This window comes from Struthio camelus, chromosome 12 (assembly GCF_040807025.1).
Source record: "Struthio camelus isolate bStrCam1 chromosome 12, bStrCam1.hap1, whole genome shotgun sequence".
Lineage (NCBI taxonomy): Eukaryota > Metazoa > Chordata > Aves > Struthioniformes > Struthionidae > Struthio > Struthio camelus.
The window spans coordinates 11,538,462-11,565,526 of NC_090953.1; the positions used below are offsets into that span (position 1 = coordinate 11,538,462).

A 27,065-nucleotide genomic window follows, 5' to 3' on the forward strand; every position below is an offset into this window, starting at 1 on the left:
AAGATACTCTGTGCAAAACCATGACTCATACTCCCAACTTTTCTAAAGGGGTAAAGATTCATTCACCATACAATTTCCCCACTTAATTCAACTAAAAACAGGAAGTGAACAACCCTTCAGCAAAGAACTTTATCATCTGTGATCCTTTAGGCCTTCGTAGCATTATTAACAATAGTTAAACACATATATCTGTAATATATAGGTTAGTGGAAGAGGAACAGCAGTGAAATAAATGCATCAGAGGATTAATTCTAGGTAGGTCCTGCATGGTGCTTAGGACCCTTCTAGTACTGTTTTCTCGCACTGCACAGCACAAAGCAGGCATGTAGCTTTAGTTCAAAGACTAAGAAACATGGTTTTATATCTAGGAGTATTTTCACTTTTTCTGACAGAATAGGCTAAAGATGCAAGGAAAAAGCTAATTATACCCTTTATTTAATTTGCCCATTCCAGCTCTGTAACATTTGGCACCTATTGCTTTACTGAATTCTTACCACTCCACATAGTGATCAACTCTCCAGGAAAAAAAACTTGAAAGTCTGCACATCTACAACTGTTAGAGGTCACTATCAACGATTATGTTCAACAGGAATGAAAGGAAATGGACAGTTTAGCTATAGGAAATGAAATCCATTGAGAGGGTTTCCTTTTCTTCTTGCCTATAACTCTAACTCAGCCAGCTGGCATATTAATGTGAGGTTCTGGGACTTGATACTGTGATGTTATTTTAAGATACTTTAGCACAGCCAGGAAACCTCACTAGACAATCCAAAAGTTAGTTTGAAATACCATAGTGCAATTCAATACAATTTATGTATACTGTAGCCTTTATAATTTGGCAATAATATTCTGTGGTATTTGTACCACAAGTATGTTTACTTAAAATGTTTTTTTTTCCATCTTGTAACATAAAAAACCTAAAAACTCCTCCTACTCTTTAATTGTTACGTGACAAATCCACAGTGTGAATGAAGAAGGAGACTTTTATGGTAGGCAGATGAATAAACCGGGATAAACCATGTGCAAAAACTGTAGGCTGAGTGAGAAACAGAGCTACTGCCTGTTTGTAATGAGAAATCCTGAATGACAGCATCAATACATCCAAAAGCAGGCAAACACTCTGTCTTCCTCACACAATCCCCTAAATCCATATACTAGTGCTATACCATTCGGCAAATACCTCAAGTAGAATTAGCCCTTGAACCAAGACAAAATGATATTTGCAACATGTGTAAAACAAAGTCTCCTTCTATTCTACAGCATTGAGGAGGTGCCACAAACCCATTAACAATGGTGCCAGATGTCAGCCTTTGAGGCATGCCATAATCAACGAAGATTAAGTAACTCTAAAGATGAAAAGAAACAAAACTGAATGTGATTGCTTGTTCCTTAGTAGCTGAAGATACCATATACTTAAATATTTGTCATACAAACCTAGAAGGGCAAGGATCCATATTGCATTCTTTCAGCTTGGGCTTTGGTTTCTTATTTTCTGGATAGTAATGACAATAGTGATCAGGGACAACACGCTTCAGACGAATATCCACACATTCAGCAGAATTAAGCTGATAACCTAAAGAAGAAACAAAGTTAAATGCTGGTAATAGAGATAAAGGCAAATAGCTTTCTTTTCTCAAATAATAGGCTGTCCATTCATCCAGTCTCCAGTGTTACTTTTTCTTGGTTTACTTTTAAACAAGGAAACACTCTACAGAAACATACAGGACCGGATCTTCATTCAAGGCAATTCAGTGCAACAATTGATGTTACGCTATGCTAACACTAGATGAGACTCCAGTACATTATTCTGACAATACTCTAAGTATACAAATAAAAGCACACATATTTTTATATGATGTACATACATATGTAGTGTAGCAGTCCGCTTGTCATGGAGGGAGTCCTACAAAGTCATGGTTGTGTTGCACGTTCCATAATGTACAACACTCCCCTGCCCCCTCCAAGCAGGCTTTACCACGTATGCTAGTGAGAACTATATTACAAGCTCATGCATGCTAAAAAAGATACTTAAAAAAGAAAGCCAAAAAAATTGAAGATGAGATCCAAAAAACATTGCTATGTTAAACTGTAGAAAATGAAGAAATATTTTCAAGAACATTCCTAGTTGAACAGCCAACAAAAGAAAACCTGAAGTAACTACTTGGTGCAAAAAAAATCTTCATGGAAAGACTGGTTAAGAGAAAGGATCTGAGTTTTATAAACCACTGAAAGGGTCTGAGTTTTGTAAACTACTAGCTTGCTTTTTGGCTAAGAAAAAAAAGACTCATTGAGAAGAGCTAACTTGGACTTAAACTGAAGAGAGGAGAAGGATGTTCTGGTATGTGAGAGGAAAAAAAAAATGTTTGAAACCACAAGAATGAAAATCCAAATGGAGTCAATAAACTAACAGCGTAAGAGCCAGTGTCTACTGAAAATGCTTTAGCATCATATATCAGTGGCTTCACTTATGTGTCTTTTGGCTGATTCAAAGTGTCATCATGCATGAGGGTAATAACCATAAAGAAGAACTAAGCGGTTCCAGTGCTCAAAGCATGCATGTATCCGTTCTCGTGAGTACTGAAGGGACCCATATAAGATATGCCACTTGCAAATAAGATAAATGCAATTTTTAAACATTCTTGCTCATTCAGGCTTGACTGTGCTTTCTGCAACACCCCTGCCATACTCCCCACTCCCACCCATGGAGATTACGGAAGTAAACATAGGACCATCCAAACGAGGCATGGTGGCACACTCATTCCAAGTCTCTGCTATGAGGAACTTGTTCTTTCGGGGTCAGCGAAAGAGGTCAAACAGTCTGGAGACCAAATCCTCTTTAGGATAACAGGTTCAAGCCAGGCAGCTGCTGTACAACACCTTCTCTGCATGCCTCAATAACACACCATTCTTAACGCTATTATTGTCACAGGAAAGCAGTAGCTTAGTTTCTGTGCTTCTTGAGTTATTGGCCTCTCTCTCAGGATTGCCTTCAAGAGTGTCAAGCTCTGTTGATAAAGATACTAGTTTCATATTGTAGACATGCAGACACAAAGCAGGGCATTGAAAATACTGGTTAGTTTCAAAGAGATTGACATGTAGTCATAATTTTCAAACCGTAATATTTGTCTGAATAAAGGCTGAATTTGAGCAAAAAAGGGACACATTTACCTTCATGATTGAGTTATCCAGTGTTTACCTGTGAGCCTCACAATAACGACTTTGATGCTTTACTCTTCTTCATTTGTGAGGAAGGTTAGGGAAAAACTCTTAAATTCAATGTGATGATCAGAGAACATACATTGCCACTCATATTTCTAATAAGAATCACATTTCAGGGGGCCAAGTATCTAATAAGGTAGTTTCCTGTGTGACTACATATTATACACATATATTATCTGCATTTCAGACTAAAGCGAAATGCGAGGGCCAAAATGGATGGTCTGTTAAAAGATCCTCAGATTTCTTATGCTTTAAACATCCTTAGCTCCTTCTATTCATGTTCCAAGTAACTAATTAAGCCATATTTCTTTGAATTCTCCAGCAAAATCACACCACCAGTATTATTAGCTGATCTCACAGTGTGATTTTCAGGTGATCCAGGTGATGCTGGCAGAGCTGAAATTGCTGTCTACGATGTCAAAATCTCTTCCCAGCATGAGGCCATGCTTTTTCCAGAACCAGACATGACAGACATTGGGCTGGGCTGGATGAGCAGTAGCAGAGCTGAGCTGCACTTTGTCTAACCATTGGACAAACTGTAGTGTTTAAGCCAAAAGTAGAAGCTACAGCAGGCTGGCTGTGGCACTGCCATCAGGACTGAGTGTCTAGGGTCAGCCAGCTATAGATGTTTGTAGTAGCTGTCCCTTAAATTCAATGTAGTGGAGAAACAACAATAAAAGGGGAACAAAAATTGACCTAAACAAAGAACCACAAATCCTATACCATTCATTTTGTAACTAGCCACTCTGAATATTAAGCTGTAAATGCTCCTGGAGAACTGCCATTACTTACCACCTCCACACGTCACTGTGCAGGGAAAGAACTCTGTCTGTCTCCACTGATGACTGATGGGTTGATAGAAGAAGAACTGAACCACGCTGTCTTTTGTGCCAGAGTACCTGGTCTAAAGAAATTTCCATTACAGCACATGTGTATACTGTACTCCACTGCTCAGGATACTTCATAACATAACTCGCAGGTAATAGCAGTGCAGAGAGTAATATAACAACAGGCTTAAGATCTCCCAAAAGACTAGAGTAACACAATTAAATATAAGTTTCCAAAAGTCAAACACTTTTTTCAAGATACTCAAGTGTGCTAATATGCCTCTCTGGCTGATTATCTATCCTTGACTGACACAGCTCCTAACGGTGAGCTTCTGCTTTACCTCATTATTGGCCAAATTTTCAAAATTTGCTGCAGATTTAAATCTAGAGGTGAACCAAGCATACTAGTTCACATTCAGGCAGGTCTACTGCACATGCAATATTAGAGGTGCAAAATATTGAATGCCTATTTATACAACATGAAAAATAAGTGGTATGGTTACACTGAAACCTGTCATTTTCAATGGCAAACTATGATCACTCTCCTTTGGCATAATCAGTTATTGGTTTGTTTATATACAAAAATATCTGCACATATGATGCAAGCCATTGCTATGTGGTTTGGGCATGAGAGTAACTAAAAGAACTGGATGTGGTCAGTAGTTGGATTAACAATGTCTAAAGGAGATGTGAGGGTGCTGCTGGAAGCAATGTTTTGATTCAGTAGGTGGCAGTCTTCAATTGAATTAACACCAGTCCAACACAGAGGGCCACACTGTTATTCTTTCAGTAATATTTAAAATAAAAGTCCCAGTCATTTTTGATCATTACAAATTCTGTGGTACTTTCCACCACACAGCGGTTAACCTCACTACATTTTAATTTGATTAGATATATAAATTATAACCTAATATAAATTACCCCTAGATTTTATTTAGGATTCTTTATTTGCTGTCTAAAGAGATTTGTACGTGCATAGTAATGTTTTCCATGCTGATGGACAGCTGTCTAGGCTATTGCTGATTCTTCCACTATCTTAGTAGCCTTATACATATGCACATCCCACCTTGATAATGAAATCTGCTCCAAGAGGTCCCTGGATCTTTATGATTTCCCTGTCCACATTCTTCTGAAATTCGAGAGTTGTATTTTCTATGACAAATGTTCCAGGAGCATTGAAACTGTGCTCTCCCTTTTCTCCTTGTAATGTCTTTGACTCTATAACTACAGAGAAAATACACAATTTGTAAACTTAAACAGCATATCTTTCTTTCCAAGGAAGTCAGAAACTAATGTTACAAACGTTGTGTTACAAGAAGCAGCAGTACAGGCATATTGAAAAAAAAAAAAACACACAGAATACATATGAGAACACTAGCTGCTTCAGATTATAGGTTGATATACACTTGCAAGACATTTCAGCACAGGAACATCTGCCTGATCACATTATTCTTTCATACCAGAAGCACCTCTTAGACAGTTTTTCTTAGACCACGTGCTATCCATAGTCTGTTATCAAGCAATGCATTCAGCAGCACAAGCTGAAAGAAACTCACAAAATGGATAGAATCAATACATAGAAAAAAAAAATCCATACTTCCATGTAATGCAAGCCTAATAGTTTTAACAGTCAGCAGAAGCCTGAATGGTGTCAAACTCACTGAGCACTCCCCTTAATGCCTTCATCACTTCACCCATTGTAGATGTCATTAACCTAATTCTGAGTATTTCCCATGTTAACAAAAAGTAAGGCCAGGAGGTCTGTAACTGAAACACTGCCTACAGGATTACACTTTCTTGGAAGAGGTGATGATGAAAACCCTTTCTTGCCATTCTGCATTCCTTAGAAAGAGAATAAACTAGTAGACTACAACTTCTAGAAGACAGAATTAGCATTTTAGGATTGAGTCACTTCCAGCAAACTAACTGAACTATCGTGGCTGAAATTAAAGACAGATAATCACAAGGAAGGTAGAATTTCTGTGCTCTGCACAGCACATTGTATGTGCACAGCAAGATGCATACCTTGAAATACACTGCTCTGGTCACAGTCTGCAAGGGCAGTGCAAATAAGGAAGACATGGACTACATACCGCTATAATTAAGCTGGAAAACTTTTTATTAAAATGATTTTTGATTGAATTGCTGTATCACCAACTTCTAGTTATTTGAGTTTATGGATATAAGGACTGCTCTGTTTATGGCTTAGCTAATGTGGCAGGTGTAGATATACTAGATCAGGCTCCCCAGGCCGACTTGTGGGTCCTGCAGCAGCATAGCTACTCTGCTGCTCTTCAGCAGGATTTTACCCAGCCTAGGCGAGTGGCAGCATAGGGATCTCAGGCTCTACTTCAGCCAAGGCTCCTGACCACTCTTTTCTAATTACATATCACACTACGTTCCTTGAGCCAAATTTTATGTCCTTGTATTGCTGTATTTTCCAGTCATCCACTTATCCCACCTTTGCACAATGGTGGATAAATGAGGGGACTGTGCTAGTACAATCCCCATCACGGAAAGATTCCCCTTGTCACTTCTCTTTTCAGATTGATTTATGAAAACAGGTAAAAGGACATCCTTAAAATTAGGAAGGACACCTTTCATTTGATCTATAAGACGACAGGCACATTGCCCTTCAGCAATGAAAGACAGTAACAGCTAGTCACAGAAAAGGACAAATTTTCTTTTAGGCAAAACTTATGGAAAGAAAATTCGGCTAAGGCACAACAGACCAAATTCATTATTCATCTATTTCATCAAAAGTAGAGTAGTGTGGGTATAACAGGGGAAAAACAGCCCAACACTTTGCCTAGACAGGAACATCCCCAAGCACATTTGTGTAAGTGGTATAGATAGTTCAGTAATTTTCTTAAAAAGAGGTAACTGCATTGAGTAGCCTTTAGAGCTGGTGTAAGATAATGGAATTTGCTCTTTTGGAGTCTTGATGAACACACATAAAAATGCATCAAGTCTTACATTGAAGTGATTTGAAATTCCACATATAGTTTGAGAATCAGCAGATGTCTGGCATGATAAAATTAACTCCATAGTAATTCTTAAAAACAGTACATTGCTGACAAGCACGTATAATTCTGTGACTTTTCAAGAAGAATAATTGCAGTTCAGATGGCACAGTAAATTCAGTAGCTCTCCCAAATCTAGATTAAAAATCTGAATACATCCCAAAAAGAAATGAGTTTGGAGAATTCAGTCTAGCTCCTAGTGAGTCCATATACGAAAAAAGAGAGTGATTCCAGTGATTCACAGCAATTTTTCAGATCCCTTTCAAGAAAGTCTTGGGAATGCAGTAGGTTCTCGAGTAATGAATGAAGTATGCTGACAGTGCTATGTAAAGACAGTTGTGCAGAAACTGCCTGTAATATGACTTGGGCCAACACAATTTTATTCACAGTTTCATGAGTAGTAAGTTCATATAAAAATGGTGTAAGGTAATGCTGAATAACAGAAAAGAAACTTTGTAAGATAAATCTTATTGTGATGATGGGTTAGAAATAATTTGCTAAGCACTTAAAAACACTGCTAAATTCTAAGAGTTAGCTTATTTCATGAAATAGCACCTAATCCTGTTTCATGGAAGAGGTGCAGGGTTTTGCCATCTACCTCAACAGAACAGGATCAGGTATTTATCTCCTAATCCTATTACTGAAATTAAATCCAGCGGTACTCCCTTGCAAACTCCACAGAAGCGATGGAAACTAAAGATATGCTAAACGTCATTTTTAAATATGGGATTGTAAACTACGTTTTTAAAAGGTGAATGTAAAAATGTGGCATTCTTGCAGGAAAAGGGATTTTGAGGGCCATCTACCTATGAAAGTGCTATCATTCATTGCAGTAAATCCCATATTGTGTTTTACAATAAAGGTTTTACTCACTCTTCTGTTTGTGTTGAAGTCATATAAGGAGTTACTGTGACTGTGTAACTGTGATTGCCTTCAGGGCATCTTCTCCTGGAGAAGCTAACCTTCTAGAACCATGTTAAGAATTGTCTTTTGTAAGCAAGAAAAATAATTTCAGCGCTGTGTGGCAGGGACTTAATGCTAGAGGCATACCCATGGCCTAAATAATGTCACTAAAACGGCTGTCATATCATATATAGAGAAATACCATAACTGTAAAATATGGCCTGTTCTTCAACCAGGTTAGCTATCATAACTGGTTAAAATAGCAAAGAAGCCACAATACTTTGGGTTTTGAACCTTGAGATCTCAGGTCTGCCTAAAAGGAACCTTTTGATGACGCTGAGCTGCAAATATCCTCTTCCTCCAACTCTCTTGCCTTTTTTTGATACTTTAAACTGAGTTAGTTAGCTAATTAAGGTTAGATAACTTAGGTGAAGAGCATTGCTTTTTACCTGCACTGAAAACAAAACCTGAGAGCTACACTCCAGGAGCATCATTAGCATTTTCTTCATTTAGACCTTCCAAAATACAAATCCATTGTGGAGCATGTCAAACAAAGAGTGTGAAGCCATTCCCAAAGAAAACAACACTTCCTTGAGAAGGTACTCACAGCAGTAGCCCAGGTTTCTAAATATTAGGCTCCGCTATTCTCATGAGTGCAACAAGGATCCCATACATGGCTGGGAAGAAATTTAAAGGATACATTTCCAGAAATTAGTTTTACCTTGGTTATTGGCTAGGAATCTAACAGTAAGTCAGAAGTACTTTGTCAGAGAAACATACATAATTAACAACATCTGGGAATCCAAGTGCCCAAATTTCCAAGGCATTTCCATTACAATCAAATAGATAGTATTAGGAACATCAGGAACAAATAAATGTAAACAAATCACAGAAAAAGCAACAAATACTTAGATGATTACTGCATTTTTTTGTTTGTCATTTTCATGGGATTTTTTTTAGCTTGATTGCATTACAAAACAATCTTTTAAATAGCCTGAACTCATGATCCTTGGATTAAGCTTCTGGAAGCCTTGACCCCAAACTCACACTGGTTAACAGTAAGTATTAGTACATGGCGCCTGCTATTCTGTCATTTTATTGCTTCAATAAGAGTTGAATCAGGAAATATCTCAAGTACCTCCAACTCCACATGAAGTCAATAGGATCCTCAGGAATATATGACTTAGTGGCAAGTAATGCAAATCACTGCAAGTAGAGAAGAATGGCTGTTGCAAACAGATGTTAGATGTTAATTTAGTGACCTGAGCTGCCTTATTTTACAGTCTCTATGCAACTTTTCTTAGTAAAAAATTTTTTTTCTAAGCAGAAACAAAGAATATCGTCCAGGAACCAACAGTACGATAACTCACTGAGAGATGACATATATCTATGTTAGAGCTAAAGTAGAGCTGAATCCAAAGAGTTTACTTATTTGCAAGGTCTAGCTATGCAGAGACGGCCTGTATCTCTGGAGGTGGTGTCAGCAAAGCCTAGAACAACTACTCAGATTTTCCCAGAAGTGTGTCACACAGAGAGATGAAGAGCTATTCCACAGCACAACAGTTAACCTCGAAGGCAATATATTCCTGATCAGTCTTATCCAGGGCCTGTCATCACAGGCTTCTACAAAACAGAGCGAAGCCAAGCATCCAGCATATGTAACACTGTAATATAACCTTATTAATGTGCAGGTAATTTGTTATTTTACAGGCTAATATCTAACCATCTGGAAGCATCTACAAGTAATCTTCCAACAAGTTCCAGTAAATGTCTATTTGCAAAAAAATATATTTAGAATTGTCCCATAGTTAATATTAGAATGTGGAGAGCTCAGCATACGTAGAGAGTTAGACATACCAAGAGTTGGACTGTGAACTGCTTATTCCTACAACAGAGCAGATCCCCAAAGAAGCACTTGACTGATTTCAGAGCAGTAACTGAGAGCAAAGGTTTCACCAACTGGCTGATTGGAAAGGTTTAGAAAAAGAATTCCCCATACAAGTATTCCTCCTGCAGGGCCCTGCAATCCTGGGAAAAAAATGGGAAGTTGGACTTCGGGAGTAAGTTTCCTGATCCTAAGTTAGGGAAACAGAGGGGGCTTTACCACTCCAGCTGTGCAGAGTTTTAGGGACAGGGAGTTCTCCAAAGCTAGGAATGGATACTCACTTGGTTTTGTGCCTATCTAGGTAATCACTGGTGCAAGAGACCTAAAACTATTACTTTGTGTTATTTTCCCTGCCATGATGGAAAATTTGCTTTCTCCACAGAAATTTTTTGCCCAGCTGTAGATGTAAAACCCTTTGTTTCCCATCCTCTCAGTGGCAGGCAGCAGTAGGGCAGCATAGTGCAGGGAACCCTCTGTAGATATCTCACCATCTAGGTGAGGTAGGGATGTATGGCTGCAGTTCCCAGGGAAATGGCTCCTGCTCCCAGCGCAAGAAGGGACAAATCATGTTGGTACTCAGAAGTTCTTTCTTTTCTGTGTGGTTTATTTGTAGATAGCACAGGACAGGGGCCCAAAACACAACATATATTCTTTTTGAAACGTAAGCGACACTGTTGTCGTCTTAGTAACTGTCAAAAGACGAGGCAGTGTTTAGATGTATAGCTACTTACTGTCAAGGAATGCAAATAACTGCAAGGGGAGAAGAATTGACAAAAAGGCAAAAAAGATTTTCATTTCTTTTTAGTGAAGTTTAACCTCCCTAAGTTCATGAACTCGGTTATCTAGCATTAGCCACTTGTAAAAATATTAGCTTCTGGTTTTCCTGTTTCTTCTGCTGGAGGATTATTTTCAGGGAACTTTCAGGCTTTCTTTTGATTCTAATGCTCTTAAAACAACTGCTAGAAAAGCTGTAATTTAGTCCACATCAAAAGCAAAACCAAAAAAGTGAAATATTTTATTCATAACCAATTTGGTACCAATTGTTGTGTTATTTTCCACTGAATCATTTGCAAAACTCAAGCATACAAAAGTGAACAAGGGACCTATGTGTAAAAACAGCAGCTCAAAGGAATGCCTATGGTCTTTGATGTATCTGTTGCCTGTCTTAAAGTGTCTGTACACACACACACACACAAAACCTTAGTCTTACCAGCTACAAAGAAATGCAGTCTTTCTTAAAACATGAAGGTGCTAACTGCAAAACAACGTTCAGAGCATTTATTTGTTTCAGAGCTGCTATGCGCTACATCTCCAACCAGATTTCCATTTTTGATTAATCCAGCAGCTGTGTTCCCCTGGAACAAGAGCATATCATAAAGCCTAGGATGAAGCATGAAAAAAAAAGCACAGGATGAAGGGAAAAGAGCCAGATGCTCTACAGTGCTCTTCGGGCATTCGCTACTGCTGCTGAAGTAGCAGCACATGAAGAGCACTCATGTTCTGGCAACGGGAGGCAGCACAAGATTCTCCAGTGAGTAGTCCCTACTCTACCTGTTAGATTCACTTCCTTACAAGCCAGGGAGAATGACTCTAACAAATGGAGCCTGTAATTACTTTTCAAATTTTGCCTTTAGTTATACTGGTGCACTCCCACTGAAATCAATGAAGTTGCAGATCGAAGATCACTCGGCACTGCATGTAAGTGACAAATACAACAGCCAGAAACATACATAGAGGCAGAAAGGAGAACAAGCGAATTGCCCTAGAGCGCATCCCCTAGAATACAGGTTCTTGCAGATCTGCTATGAAGCAATGCAAATCTGTTTGGGGTGGGGGGGAGGTGTGTCCCCTCCCACCCCCCAGCACCTCTCACTTATTTTTAACCTTTGTCGTTTTAAACATTTTAGGCAGTAAATGTCTAAATCCTCACAGATTTGCAAACAGATGTGCTAGGGTTAGAGGAACATTTCACAATTCTCTTGCAGCTAAAGAACTAGCTAGCAAAGGTAACGCCAAGCCACAGCTTCTTCATGGAGCCACCCTGGGTAGGAAGCCAGGAGCATGCTGTACTTAGCAAAGAGCTGCTGCTGCATTCCTCAGGAGCTTTCCAGAAATCCCCTAGGAGACACTGAATCTAGTACTTTTTCTCATATGAAGCTAAAATAACAACTTCCTTCTGCAGAACTAATTGAAAAAAGATCAAAACAAGGGTGAAAAACAAGAGTCCTGACCTGAACCAGTCAGGATCATTCCTTTATATATCCCTTGCAACAGTTTTACATGAATATTATTTAGGTCAAGATAAGTTCTGCTTTACACATTGGTGATATCAGTGTTATATCTAGGAGCTACCAGTCACTCTGAAGCTGCTCTAAAATGCAACCCTTACTCAATTTCTTCTTTGAAATGAAATAATAACATCTTCAAAGCAAATACAAATATAATGAGCAATCTTAAAGTAAAATATGAATCATTCTTGCTGTTTATCCATTTCATAGCAGCAGGAGTCCTTTTCCTTTTTTATTTCTATGATTCAGACTAAGGCCTTCAGTTTCCCTAATAAAATATTATTAAAATAAAATAATGTCAAATGAATGGTTTATTTCACTGTTTGGCACGGCAGTCTCACTTGCTATTGAATTGATAAGTTCTATACCTAAAGAAGGCCTATGGTAAAGAAATAACATTATGAACCATCAGCCTCATAGAAAATATTAGGAAATAAATGACTGATAGAATAGTAAGCTTTTTTTTTTATAGATTATATGTAATGAACATTAATTTATTGCAATGTAGCGTATTACAAGGGAACAGAACTTCTGTAATTACTTTACTTATTTTGTTTACCGTACCTTATTCTATTTAGATTATTCGCACTGTTGCTCAAACACTGCTCACTGACTGCATTGCTTTATTAGCTGCCAGGTCTAAGGCTTGATTTCAGTTAGACTATTTACATACTGACCAGTAAAAGTATGCACTTAAGTGCTTGGCTGAATCAGGGCTAACATGGCCAACATCTGGCAGGATCATGCCCACAGATGTCCACAGTCATGCAGGCTTTCAACATCACAGAACTGTTCTAAGATTCAGAGGGAACTAACTCACGCTGCTCACTTCCCACAAGCCATGGAGCTTGTGGTTTTGGTCTTTTTATGGATTCAAGGAAGTGATTCAGATGCTACGTTCCATTACTGGTCCCTTCTCTACCTTAGACTTTTCAATAGAAAACTAGCCCTAGGTTATACAAGTGCTTTTGGTCTAAGACCCACATATAACACTTTGAGAGTGATTTTGATGGAACTGTTTGCACGTAGTTTAGGAGCATACCTTATTTTATATTTCTTACCTAATCTAAGCCAAGCAATTCTTGTATAAGAAATCACCAGTAGTTATACAATTTCTTTTTACTAAGTGGACTTCCAATGTCCTGTAGGAATATCTCCAGGCTGGATATTAAAGACAGGAAGAGCAATCGAAGTAATGATCTTACTCAAATTCCCAAAGTTAGGATGGGTCAGATACAAGGTTCTGTTTTTATCTTCTGCCTATTATGAAATACATGAAATGGCTCACTCATACCAAGGTGTGCTGGTCCTTTCAGTGTAATTCTCACACTGCGACTCCCATGTGGTACAGCAATCACGGTTTCTTCCCCTAGGAAAATTAAAGAACTGTTTTAGAAGTTATATTGCGCCAGGGAATTTGCACATCACATAACTAGACTGAAAACTGTCAAACGCGTCTCAGAAAATATTCAACAGGTTCCACAATTTTTCTATTAAAAATAATATTATTTTATTAAATACAGTAAACTGAGTCTGTTTGCTATGCTATGCACCTATTAAGACCTACACGTGGACTTGTAAATCTTTCTCGTTATTGGAAAATTATTTGCTTTAAAAAAAAAAAACACTGAAATTTCAGTAGTGTATTAGGGACATATTTACACTTTGTTGTCCTAGTTTTATTTCCTAATCACTGAACTGATTTAAGGAATCTGCTAAGTAGTACTTCCCCTTACAAAAACCTGCAGCTGTTCAGCTTCATTCTGCCCACACTTCATTTCCTGCTGCAGGTCACAGCTTTAATAAGTGGTAGGACTTACAGGAAATAAATCATCTACTTAACACTAGCCCTTAACCAATTACAGACAGTTAAGACCAAATATATATTTGCTATAATATATATCCTATAACAGCATCTGCATCTAACTTACCATATAAGATCATTCCTTCCAGTAAGAGCCCCAAATTAAAACTTACCATAAACCAAACCAGCCCTGAATAGGACAGGTCAATACAAAATGGCTTTTGGCTGCCTGAATGGCCTCTTCAAATACAAATGTAAAACACACTTACTTCAGTGCATTTTACAAAGGAGGAAAGTTATTACCTTCCATGTCAAAGGTAGGAAATCAATGATTTGCCCAAGCAAACTGAGTTAGCAGTCAAATAGACTGGAGTGTTTTACGCTGCCATGAGCAGCGCTCTCAAGAAAGGGTAGATGCAGCGCCCAAAAGGGTTATCCACAAAAGGATGAGAAGAGAGTCCCAACAGTCTCCCATGTCCACCACGGCCCAGCTGCAAACCTGCCTGGAGCCGGGACCCACGCACACGGGCCTTTCGCTGGTACACCCTGCTGAACCGTGAGCCCTTCCCTGACGGTATTAACAGAGCGTGCCATATCAGAGACCTACAAGGAAACACAGCAAGAGCGGGAAGCGGGACCAAATCTGAATTTGCCAATGTAAGCAGCAAGGAGGACCATAGACTCCATCTGAGGGGCAGTGAGGGACAAGGAGAAGTCTGTAGAGCAACGAGGCCAGGCACTTGCATAGTCTTCAAAATACTACCAAATTACAGGCTGTGGCCATGCCTGACAAACTGAACAGCACTAACAGGTAACAGCTCCTCTTGCTTCTCCAGGAAATCTGTACCTTAACAACGGCAAGCCCTCAGAAATTTCCAGCAATGTAACTGAGGCTGAGGAAATCTACGAAAAGCCAGTAAGGCTTCTAAGTTGACCAAATATTATCTAACCAACAGCCTTTCCTTTGCAAGACCATGGACACTTCGCTTTTTGCCCTGACAACGTAAAGGAAAAGCACATCCTGTAAATTAATCACAAAACCACAAGCATTTTAGGAAAAGCACATTGTCGGTTTCTCCCAGCAAATAACAGCAATTTTGCCAAAAACCTATGGAAACAATGAAATGTGACAGTCAATTATTTTCATTCTTTTATTTGCCTATCGTTATGCTAAGGGCTAGTGCAGAGGGAGTTCATTCTTGCAAGTTCAGAAAACAGTGTTAGCTCAAGGTCAGTAATACATTGCTCCAGAATTACTCATATAATACTTCGAGGAAGAATATTTGAGTTTAGCTTTAACTAAAAAATAGTTGAAGAATGTTTCTTTCCACTTTAAACCAGAACCTTTTTTAGTAGATGCTAAATTATCAGCTTCTGGTTTACATCTCCTTAGCATAAGTATGAAATTCTGCCAAATGTTCAGGATACTTCAAGCAAATACTGCAATTATTTTTTCTGAAATAAACACCTTCTTATGTTACAGTTTTTATATCGCCAATTTCTAGGAAGGTCATTTAAATATAACAATTTATTTTGGATGTAATAAAATATGATCTTTATTAATTTCATACTTGGGTATTCCAGCAGAGTGCAAAATACTACAGTAAGAACAATCATACAGTTAAGGAGTCCTGGAAAAAGCATTAACTACTGAACCACTTAATATCTTCTTGCATCTTGGTTTTTCATCAGGCGAATTGCTAAAGATAGCCAGAAGGTAATGGATGTGTATATCTTTAAAGCAAGGAAATAACTACTGAATTCATATGTGCTCTACAGCATTTGAGAGAAAGCAGGTTTGAGGGGCCCATGCATCCCTACTTTGTCAGGGATTGTATCCCTTCTCAACCAGCCAGCCCTTACAGCACACAAACTCCAACAGGAGTCTGATTGCAAACAGCCCTGAATACATGCAACTGCCGTTTTGAAGTGGATCCAAGGGCACTCGGCACTTAGCGGACGAGGCCCAGAATCGCAGATGCGCAGAGGCATGTGCAAGACTGCTCCTTCTGAGAACAACCAGGGTCACTGCGCTGCGCTTCCTCCACCTCCTTACCGAGCCCAGCTCGCCTCGGCAGGCCGGCTCCCTTTCCCGGATGCTTCGCATTCCTTTAGCAGTGCTACAGACGTTCCACCCTCACCGAAACACTCTCCAATATGGTCCAAAAGTCTCACGGGGGTGCTAAATTTGCTGTTTCTCTGTGGTGGAGAAAATATTACCAGCAAGCATTTTATTTGTATTAGAGGAGAGGAAGCTCACCAGCACAACAATGTTCCACCTTTGCCAGTCCATAGAATGGGCAAGAAGGCTGAAAGCAGGAGATACTTGTAACCTGGTGGAGATAATTACGACCTCGGGCAGCCTTTCCACAAGATGAAATAAATTACAAGAGAAAAAAGTGAGATTCTTGGAATTCTGAGTGGAGATGGGGAATTGGAAAAGGATGGGATAGAGCTGACCTAAGGGATTCTGTCACCTTCTCCTTATGACAGCTTTAACTTAATACAAAAAAGGAGTTAGAATTATCCAGGTGTCCCTCCAAAACTAAATATTCGAAAGGTCTCTACTTCTCAGTGTTATAAGCAGTAAAGTCTTCCAAAGACATAGGGGAAGTTTCTACTCTGAAGTCCATACTTAGAACTTCCAATTGTCTTTTTTTTTTCTTCTTATATTAATTATATGTCTTTGAAAGTTAATTGCTGACCTTTATCTAAAGTTGAAAACAAATAAGGCAAAAATCATCTTGAACTTGAAGGAACACTAGACTGTAAAATCTGACTTTGGACTCATAAAGCTCACATTAAAAACTGAGAAACATATGAGTGAGGTATTGTCTCTCTATTCTAACACTGTTCACTTTATGGATTCCTGAGGGATGCGGCTCATCTTTCTCCTGCTTCTGGCTGCAATAGGCCTCCTGTCCGTACCTAGGACTCTCCTAGCACATGTGCGTGTGCACCCACACACACACTACACATAGCACTTGCTGATTAAGCTCCTGGATTGCTTTTACTTTACATGGCAAGGCCTGATCCTGTTTCTATGGTGTTAATGTGGATTTAGATTTTGGATTTCAATGAGAGCAAGATCAGACTCCCTGCTATGGTAAGACTGGGAGCTAATCCCCAGGATCAAAATAAAGGAGCCACATTCCTGAGCTGAATCCAATTCAGCAGGTTTTATTTATTTTTCCATGTGGGCCATGGTGGACCCATTTACTGTTTCTCATACAGCCCAGTTGGGATTTTTCCCTCCCTTCTCTTACAACAGGGCAGAGGATTTATTTTAGGCCTATAAAAACTGTTTCTTTCCATGTATTTGCTCAGCACTTATCTGACCGGTCCTCCAGGACTGGTTCAAGGCTCTTTTGTGCTCTCATAATGCAAAGAGCAATAGTCCAGCAACAACTGTCAGCAAGAGAGAACTAAAAAGCTCAAAAGATTCAGAGTCTTCTTGCAGTGGCTCCCGCATCTACTCTGCCATTACACACGTTTTAGAAGACGCTGGTGCTGGGTTGTGTGCTGACCTGTCTAATGACAAGAATCTGTGCAAAGCCTAATATATACTCTTTAAAAGACATCTGAATATATAAATGATACTGTAAACAAAAGTAGTTACACATCTCAGCCCTAGGCAAATGTATATGGGGCATATCCTTCCTCTTTCTCCTCGAGTCCTTCCCTTGTCAGCCTCGTGCTCTCCAGCTTCCCGCCCCCCTCTGCACCTCATTGCAGCTCCTGTGTCTCTCGGCAGTCTCCTCGGCTGGGAGAGCCGCTCCTTGCGCTGTGAAGGAAATATTTCTAGCGTGTGGTAACCTGCTCTTGAGACAGACAGTGTGGCCTCAACTCATTTTAGTTGCATACTCATAACTTCTTCTGGACACCTCTTCTAAAACCAGTATGCACTGGGGAAAATTTAGATGAGCAGCAAACAAAGTAAGGCTTGGCTACTCGGACTTAGAGGACAGAAACCACCAAGTATCCACAGAACAATCACATTCCAAAATCTCATCATCGGAGACTCCACGTACATGGGAGGATATAGAAACATCCCCTTCTTTATTCACTACCCAAAATATGCAGTAGAAAACAGTCTACTCCCGACATCATTCTAATGGGGAATTACACAAACCTCAATATTTTCAGGCTTTGTAGGCAAGCTTTTCAAACTTACTAACTTGAAATATTTTTGCTACAAATGGCATGACTTCATAACTGCCCTGCCCACTGAAGAAAGCTGAAGTGTTTGCAGCTTTTAGATACGTTTTAGAGGACAGCTTTGACCTGAAGGCATGACTGGTTTAAGACAAAGCTCCAGATAAATCTTATGATATATTTGGACAGTGACCTTGACCCTGGAGTAGCTCCTGATATTATTTAACGTAATAGAGGACAGCAGGCAAATGATACACAGAACTACTAAACTGTAAAACAGAAACATATTTAAAATGCAGGCACTGATTTCTAAGTTGGTGTTTGTCAGCTACACTTATTTTGATTCTATCATGAATTTTTTTATTTTAAAGGAGTTTTAGTTTAGAGATGTGAGTCCATAACCACTGAAAATCTACAATGGAATGACTTGAGCTGTCATTTAAAACAAGAAAACTCTCCTGCATTTTTTATGTGCAAAGACATACAATTAGCAGTCCATCAAGGAAATGGATCTCAAGGAAATTTAGCATGAAATAAATAATGAAATAGCCAATGTCCTTAAACAAGAATTTTTCCAAGAGAGATCGGGAAAGTAAGCAAGGAGGTCTTATGAGACCTATAATAACCCCAAATCAACCAACCAAAGTAAATTTCTATGATGAAAAGGTACCGGTACTTTTCCTTCTCAGAAACATGGAAGTGCAAGGAAGCCTATGCTGCCTCCACTTTGTAGAGTAAGATTTAATTTTGTGTTTTGGGGGTGGAATACAGTAGAGAAGGAACTCCTCAGTTACCATACAGTGAACAAGCCTTCCACTTCAAATCATGCTGTACATACACTTAATTTCAACCTTTTACAGAGCACATCCCCAGATCTCCTCTAAAAACTGAGTGAGCAATTTATTCATTTAATTTATTTTTCTAAGCAATGTTTACTCTTTTTCTATCCTTTATATCTGGTGCTTGCTTTGGTAACTTTAAAAGCACCCTCTGATATACCTTTGTGCATTTTATTTCCTAGATTCTTCAAAAATGAATGAAAAACTCAAGAAATTCCTTCATGTAGCATTACAGGGCTATCTGCACAGGTGTCAGCAGTGGAAACACTCTTTAGTGCTAGTGCACATGGCAGACCCCCTACTAATAGGCATCATATTTATTTGCTGAGAGCAGGAGAATGGACAGATGCTTTTACGCCCTATCCTTAGGATCAGTTATTTATTCTCACCTCCATACCTGTCTTCTTGGCAATATGGTTCTAGTTCTCCCTGTGACTCGCTGACCAAATTCCAGTTTCCCCTAAAAGTCTGGCTATGTCTACATTACCAGCAGTGCAACTCAACAGTAACAGATTTGTAGACCAAAATAGTTGGTGCTGAAGATTCAGCATTCACACTATATACATTTCAGGTGTTTTAGTTCAGACTAACTCTAGTCTGGTCCCATGGACTACATCTGCATTAGCTGCTGGAGACCATTAGGTGCTTTTCTGGAGCACATCTTCCAGCCCAGCTTGATCCAAAAAAAATCCAGTTCATGCTCTCCAAAACCGTTCTATGATGTGAACTGATGAGCAGTACATGGGGACCGCCAGGAGATTTGCTTCCAAAAACATACTCCTCATCCAAGCTGAAATGCTAACGTATTGGCAACTCTGTCCCTCCCTGCACACAGTCTTCCTGCCAAATCAGTCCCAGTTCTCTCTCCTGGCTCCATATGCGATTGATTTCTCCCCTTCCTCTTACACTGTTCCTGATTCCATCTCCCACCTTAGACTCCTTATTTAATCTCAGTCTTCCCATTTTCCTCTTTTGGAAATCCTTTAACACAATGTATCTATACAGTCAGTCCCAGGTCTTTCTTTGGCTTTGTCATATCTGTCTTTCCTTTACCCTAGGGTCATAACATCAAATTTTTCTGTTCGGCTAGTCTTGTTTTGCCCTTCCCTCTCCTCATGCCGTCATTTGATCTCATCACCCCCATCGTAAGTCTGAAGCTTGAGAGGGTGAGAAGCTCACTGCAAATTCTCCAATAATACCTGAATATGAGGCAGGAGGCATCACTGAGAGCTCAGTCTGTGTTGCCCACCCCACACTGCAGCAAAGCAGAAAGCAAGAACAACTGCAAGGACACTTTTTAATAGCTTAGCTCTGGAATAGGCACATTTTAATTTATTCTAAGGAGGTTGCACACATACAATCTTGTTTGGGGGTAGGATATGTGACAAGCTAGAGCACACTCAAAAAAAAGATAAGCTTTTCAGAAATGTTAGCTGTTAGCATCCATGAAGCCCCTACAGAGCATGAAGTTTTTTTTTTTTTTTTTTTTACAAAGGGTTATAGTAAAATATGTGTCGATGTTCACAGATATTGCAAAAGACTCATCCATGACCAGAAGACCGTTGCCTGCCAAATTTCAAATCCCTGATCTGTGATCAAGTCCAACAATGGGGGGTGTTAAGATATATTAAAGAAAAGGTTTCAGGAATGTTTTGACAGTGGGAAACAACATGTTTTTCTCTGTCCATGTCCTTGGAATACGCTGAATTGTTTTGGCTGAAATTTCTCCAAAACATTCAGCACCTGGCATGGAAAGTTTCTGACCCAAGTTTGCAAAAACTCGTTCCTATAAAATTAAGTATCAGGCAGTCTTGACAATGAGAGTTTACCAGCTCCATGTACAATGATTTCAAAAAGGGTAAAAGACACAAGGTATCAAGCTGTCACAAAACTAAGCCAGGTGATGGAACTCTACAGAGAGCCTCAGAATACAAAGGCACTGAATAGGCAGCCTGGCAGAAGGCCTCTATTTAGATAAATGTGCAAACTGAAATTAGGTTTTTAATTAAGAATATTTGGAGGTGATGGCATACAAACATGTGACAGTAAGTGACCCATGGTAAATTACACAGCGCCATAGGAAACAAACACATGAAATGAAGAAATGAAAATAGTTACAAAGCTATCAACAGATTGAAAACTTTTGCATGAAGTTTTTAGTAAAACCTTATGAATGTTAAAGCTTGCAAATGTCAAACAGTTTTTGAGAAACAAGTAAGACCTGCCTAGATCAAGTCTATGTCTTCAACTTCATTCCCTGTTAATGTCAGAACCTGCAACCTTCGTTCTTGGTATCAGAACCAGAACACTTTCCTGCCTTTTCTCGACAATAATGGTGCAGAAAGCAGACATCAAGGCCCAATCCTACACTTTTTCCATGTGCACAAAGTGCAGTGAAGTTAATGGGAGTTCCATGCCTATAGTACTAGAAACATCAGGCCCATGATATCTCATTTCCCAATGGGACGGTACATTTTACAACCTATTACACTTTCTGTTTGAATATCATTAGTCAAATCTTTAATCATTTTACCAGAATGTTAGAATCTGGCTTGCTGGCAGAAGTCTTTCTTACTTTGCCTTTCAAAGGCAATTAAGTGTTAGTGGAAAAAAATAAAGAACTTTTGAATTGATATATTGTTTCATATTTGCAAAACAGTAAGGTTTCTTGCAGTGCTGTTTAATATTAAGATCTAAGAGCAGCATTCATTTTTTGTAAAAAGATATATAAGAGAGTTTAATAAACTAAAGCAAGTCCTTTAGGCGAAATCATTTGCTAACTTGGTCCTTATTTAGAAATAAGGACCAAGATAACTAAGTGCTTTTATTTTTCCTTACGTTTCCCTTTTTCATAATAAAGTCTTTGCCTGTTGCTCTCTTCCCCAATCTTTAATTTGCCTCATTGTGCAGTAACTTTTACATCCTGCTCACAGCCTTTCATGCTCTCCCTTGAACACAGATCCATTATGTGTCGATACTGTGCTTCTCAACACTTGCTCTGAAAGAGTCCAAATGGACATACAACCTCTTGGCAAAATTTTCTTAAGGGCTGCACTTATTGTGTTTTCCTTTACTGATACAAAGAAAGCATGCCTTTATTTTCATGTTTCATTCACACAGAGGATGATTAAATGAAAGCACTTCCACATAGCGTGTTGAACAACTTAACCCAAAAAAGATTGTTTGCCTTCATTACAACACCTAGAAAATCACCAAGACAAAGATTTTGACTTTAGTAGTGTACGTGTATACTATCTTGCTTATGTGGATGATAAATTCATTCATATAAGCTAACCTACTGCAATGAAAGGTAAAAATCAAACTTGATATAACTGACATCTTTCCCCAAAATAATCTTTCTTCGTCTTCAGTTTTAAAATGCTCTTCAAAGGCCAGTGAGTTACAACAGGGAAAACTATGAAGGATAGCCTAACAAGAAACACTACAGACCAATATAAGTCATCGCATTGCAAGGTAACATGCACTAAGATAACATACACTACACTTCAAAATTACATTTGAAGCAATGGCACAAAAAAAGGGGGGAAATATTTATATGTACTGCAAGAATAATTACGTTAGCTCTTTCAAAATCAGGTCACTAGTGATATCTTTGCAGGCTGAACTATAAAAATAGTGCTAAAATAGATGCAGCTGTCCAAGACTGGTGCTTCATCCATTTAAAAAATACCTGTTTCCATTTGAACTGAACTTTGAGCATTGACTTTGCTCCAAAAGCAGCAGTCATCACCTTCACATCTGTGGCTGTAGAGGAAGGTAAGGGACCTCAAAGATATCATGCCCATGTGACAAATATTTATGGATACTGATAGTCCGGAACAGATTTGAGGGAACGGCTATTCCCACATGATAATCAAATAGTACAAATGTTATGCAATGACAGGAGCATCATCTGCAAGGGTGGAGAGTACACCAATGGCTTGGGCCTGTCCTCCTCTCCTGTATTATCTGCTCAAAGAATTGGTTCCGCTGGAGAAACTGTGGCTTCAAAGAAAACAGAGAAAGAGAGGTATGCCTCTACACGACAAATCTGCCCTGGATCACAGCCTGGTCAGACCCTCAAGGGTCTAGTAAAAGGTCCAATTCTGATACCCTTCCTCTCTTATATTTTCAATACTACTGAGACCTATAAAGCTACTCACAGTAAGATGTTACTTACTTTGAGGAACAATGGCAGTATCTGAGCCAAACACACAAAAATGAGAAGAAAGTATTATTCCCCTTAAGCCCAGTGCTTTTTGCACCATACAAGCAGTTAACTTGCCTCTGAAGTTCAAGTGTCTTAGATACTTTAAAAAAAGAAGCAAAGTTAAGTTGAAAACCAGGCACTTTCAATCACGGGCCACAATTTCCATAAAACCATCTATAAGATGTTTCCATGATTTAAAAACTTTGCTGCAGCATCACATATATTGCAACATGAGGATACCCTCTAAAATAAGATGTATATCTTGATGGTTATTCCTGATAGAATGAATTGAGTTGCTCCACAAAAAATGCATATCTCAAATTCTTTCCTAGCTATACCCTAATGTGTGGTATCCCTCATGGAATTTCAATAGACTAATCTAGCACAGATTTTAGAATAAGTAGCTTTGGAAAACTGCAAACAAGTATATAGTGAAAAGGTCAGACTCTGCAAATGTTTGTTAATATACAAGCAGAAAACATAGTCAAGGATAAATTAACATAGGATCAATTTGCAACCTACTTTTTTCTGGTGAGACATGTGCCTTAGCTTGTCCCCTCACAAGCCTGCATGTTGAACCATCTCCTGCACAGATTCCACAGTTGTCTTCCTTGGCATTGCTCCCAAGTTGTCGATCGCAGCCTACTGCCTGCCAACATCAACACCACAGTCAGAAGGAGGGCAAAGCTGTAGTAGACATGCTCAGGTTTCTGGAATTTTATTTATTATGTTATCCTTTTGATTTTATGAGCTGGCCTCATTCTTTCAAAGCATATCTTGCTTTTCAAGTTTAAGCTATATAAGATCTTAAAAGCACACTGTAATTTCCGTGATTTTAATGATGAACCACAACAACTGATAAATTAAGCTATTCAAACATAAGAAATACATGAATCACTTTGTCACTGCATATGTGAATGTACACTATTGAGCATTATTCTTTGCAGAGGACAATTGTTTTATTTAGAATTTGTTTTCCCTCACCTGTTTAATTATGTCTGAGAAAGGATTAATGCAATGAAATAACCTACATTAAATATTTAAAGGGCACTCCACCTTCAGCTTCACAGATGAGAATCGCTGGGCAGAGATCAGTCCAGTGTCCTGGCTATCAGCATTTAATTGACATTGGTGTAGATCTATTTGCTATACACTATGTCAATTACATACATATATTTTAAATCAGGATTTATAAAACTTGGACAGTTCAGCTCTCTGCTTTTGATTTGGTTTGGTTTGGTTTGGTTTTTTTCAATGCGAGACCTAATCTATAAAACTTTGCAATGATGACCGTAGAAACATCCAAGTCTAATCACTGGCCAAAGTGTTTAGAAAGCAAAGCTTTTGAGAAACTGTCAACTGAAAACTCTCCAAACTGTAAAGACATTGCAGGTTTCCCTTTTTCTTCAAATCAATCACTCTGCAAGACACATGGGGGTGAGAACGGAAAGCCGAAGAAGAGGAATAGACAACAATGACTCTCAATGTTTTGAAGAAGAAATTTGCAGGTGCTACCAAATGCTAAGCAATGTGTTAAAAAAACTCATATGAAGCTTCAAGTTTTCTCAAGTGGACCTGTGTGCCTCCCATACCTACGCTTCCCTAAGAAAGTGCAGCTAATTTGTTACTTTTTTTTTTTTTTTAAACAAACTCAGAAGTGACAAATGGATAAAAAGCACTGTGGAAACTCACAGCTAAAAGCAGTGCTAGAGCTCTGAAATTGGCCCATGCTCTCCTCTTCCTATATAAAAATGCTTGGAAGGGGCAGCTGTAGCTGCCAAGATCCTTTGCCTGCGCACTGTGCCAGAACTGACACACGATCCCCTCGGAGAGGTGGGAATGGAGGCCGCGCATAACAGGCAGGGCTGAGTCTTCCAGGCTCTGAGTAAACACACACACACACACACACGGCACAAATCATGGAGAGCCAAAGCCAAACATGGAAATGAAATCTCTGCGACTCTCCTGTTTCCAGAAAAGAGGCAGCAAAGCAGCCCCACCTCCCACTCCCTGTTACCCCAGCTAACCACAGCCCGCACTCTCCCAAGATGAAGGCTTCGTGGAGGGAAGTTAATTGCATGAACTATTAGGGTACCTTAGCTGAGAAGCATGCTGTACTGAAGGGCATCTCCTTAACTATTACCCCTTTAGCTGGGCACTTGCCAGCAGGTCACAGGGAAGCAGGTTTCCCTGTTAGAGGACAGCTTTTGTCATATCAAAATCTCTCCGTCCACCTTTCCCTTCTGAAGCCCCATGTGTACAATGCCAGTCCTCTCTAAGGAAGCATATGGCACACACTGTCTAGTAGGCACCTAGAGCAGGGACTGCGGGAACCGGGAAACATCAGAACTGGCAGGAATCCACAGGGTGTAAGGAAGGAACACTACTAAGATCACTAGACTCTTAATTTACATCCACTAAATGGCCACTTTCAGAGACTGGATCACCACTGCTGGGAGAACACAGCAATGTCATCCCGAGACTCACCTCCTGAAGGACTGCTGGGCGAAGGCCCACACGAAACATTATTAGACTGTTTGTGATTACAATCACTCGGTTATAGCTGAATGCAAACAGGCTTGTGTAGCATCGCTAATTAGGGAGCTAAAGTAAAATGAATGATGACCTGCTTCTGGGAAGAAAAAAAACATTAGGGAAAAAACATCATAAAAATATGGAGGAGTAAGGTAATAAGAAAGGGGTACGGCAGGAAGCACTAAAAAGTAGAAGACAAGAGAATGTAGCCTTCTTGGAATAAAACCTGGGAATTTAGTGTTGAACTCCATGGCAGATTGTAACAAGGGAACAAAAGCAGTGTTTGAGCTCTGAAGTTCCTACCTCCTGATGTTCCCGGCATCTTCCACACCTCAAAGCATCTAATTGCCAAAAGGAAGCAACTCCAGAAATGGAACAAAGACAGAAAAACCACCAGAGGTGTTTTCACAGAGACTAGATTCTGCCCTCACATAATGATGTGAAGTCCTTTGGGAACTTAAGATCGCCCCACTGAAAGCAATGGCCAAATTTCACTGCTTCCAGTGAATTCAGATTTGCCCAACTGTCTTCAGTCTGACTTATGATAAAATGCTGAAGGAAGACTTCTCTTGTTAAAAGAGTGAATAGAGTATACAAAGCCCTCAGCATGGAGGGTTTAATAGTGTTTCCCCTTAGGTTAATAGGGGGTTGCCATTAATGCCATGTAGATCTCGTGCTGGAGAAGCAGACAGAGCACAACCCTGCAATTATACAATTATAGATTTACAGCCTACAAAAATAGACATACAAAAAAACCCTACGAAATATATGCACAATAATAAATCTACAAAAGTAGATTTACAATTATAGATTGCCTGAGACAGCAGAGTATTTCCTTTCAGCATGACACATAATATAAGGATGTAAAGCAAATCTTAATTTAAGTTTATTAGAACCATATACATATAGAGGCAACTTACTAAAGGGGCTGGATTTACTGCAGAATAATGCTTTAGCAGCAGGAAATTATTTTATTCCTGCAACTGTAGGGATCTTCATTGAATGCTAACCCAGTAAAGTATTCATTTTAAATAGAAATAGATATTAGTTTCAACTGAAATCCTTTAATGATATTTAAATGTTAAGTGTTAGTAAAGTGTTAATTTGATTTTTAAGAGAAATTAATTAACAGACTTGTGTGGAAAATCAGACCAACTCAGAACAGGTGGCTTCCCCCGCCCCGAAGTTATGGAGGAACGTATATACAATACCAGTGTCATAATTTAGGAATCAGTTAAGGGTTAAAATGTTTTCATTTTAAGGTATTTTTTCCTCTAGCTCTGGGTTCACCACTGATACGCTCAGAGGACAAGGAAAAGAACGAAGGAAAAAAATATTGTACAAATGACTCCAAACAAGCTTATCTTCCTATTTTAT

The 27,065-nt window shown here is 39.1% G+C and overlaps 1 protein-coding gene across 6 annotated transcripts in view; it reads right to left on the reverse strand.

The window, feature by feature from the left end:
* Positions 1-27,065, reverse strand: part of ADAMTSL3 (ADAMTS like 3) — a 207,712-nt gene that overhangs the window by 58,650 nt on the left and 121,997 nt on the right. For all 6 annotated transcript variants that reach the window (XM_068957980.1, XM_068957979.1, XM_009681289.2 and 3 more), the window contains exons 7-11: positions 23,676-23,802; positions 13,440-13,514; positions 5,113-5,270; positions 4,012-4,123; positions 1,435-1,573 (exon numbers count right to left, since the gene is read on the reverse strand). In XM_068957980.1, the coding sequence (XP_068814081.1) occupies positions 1,435-1,573; positions 4,012-4,123; positions 5,113-5,270; positions 13,440-13,514; positions 23,676-23,802 (611 nt within the window). The remainder of the gene's footprint in view (positions 1-1,434; positions 1,574-4,011; positions 4,124-5,112; positions 5,271-13,439; positions 13,515-23,675; positions 23,803-27,065) is intronic.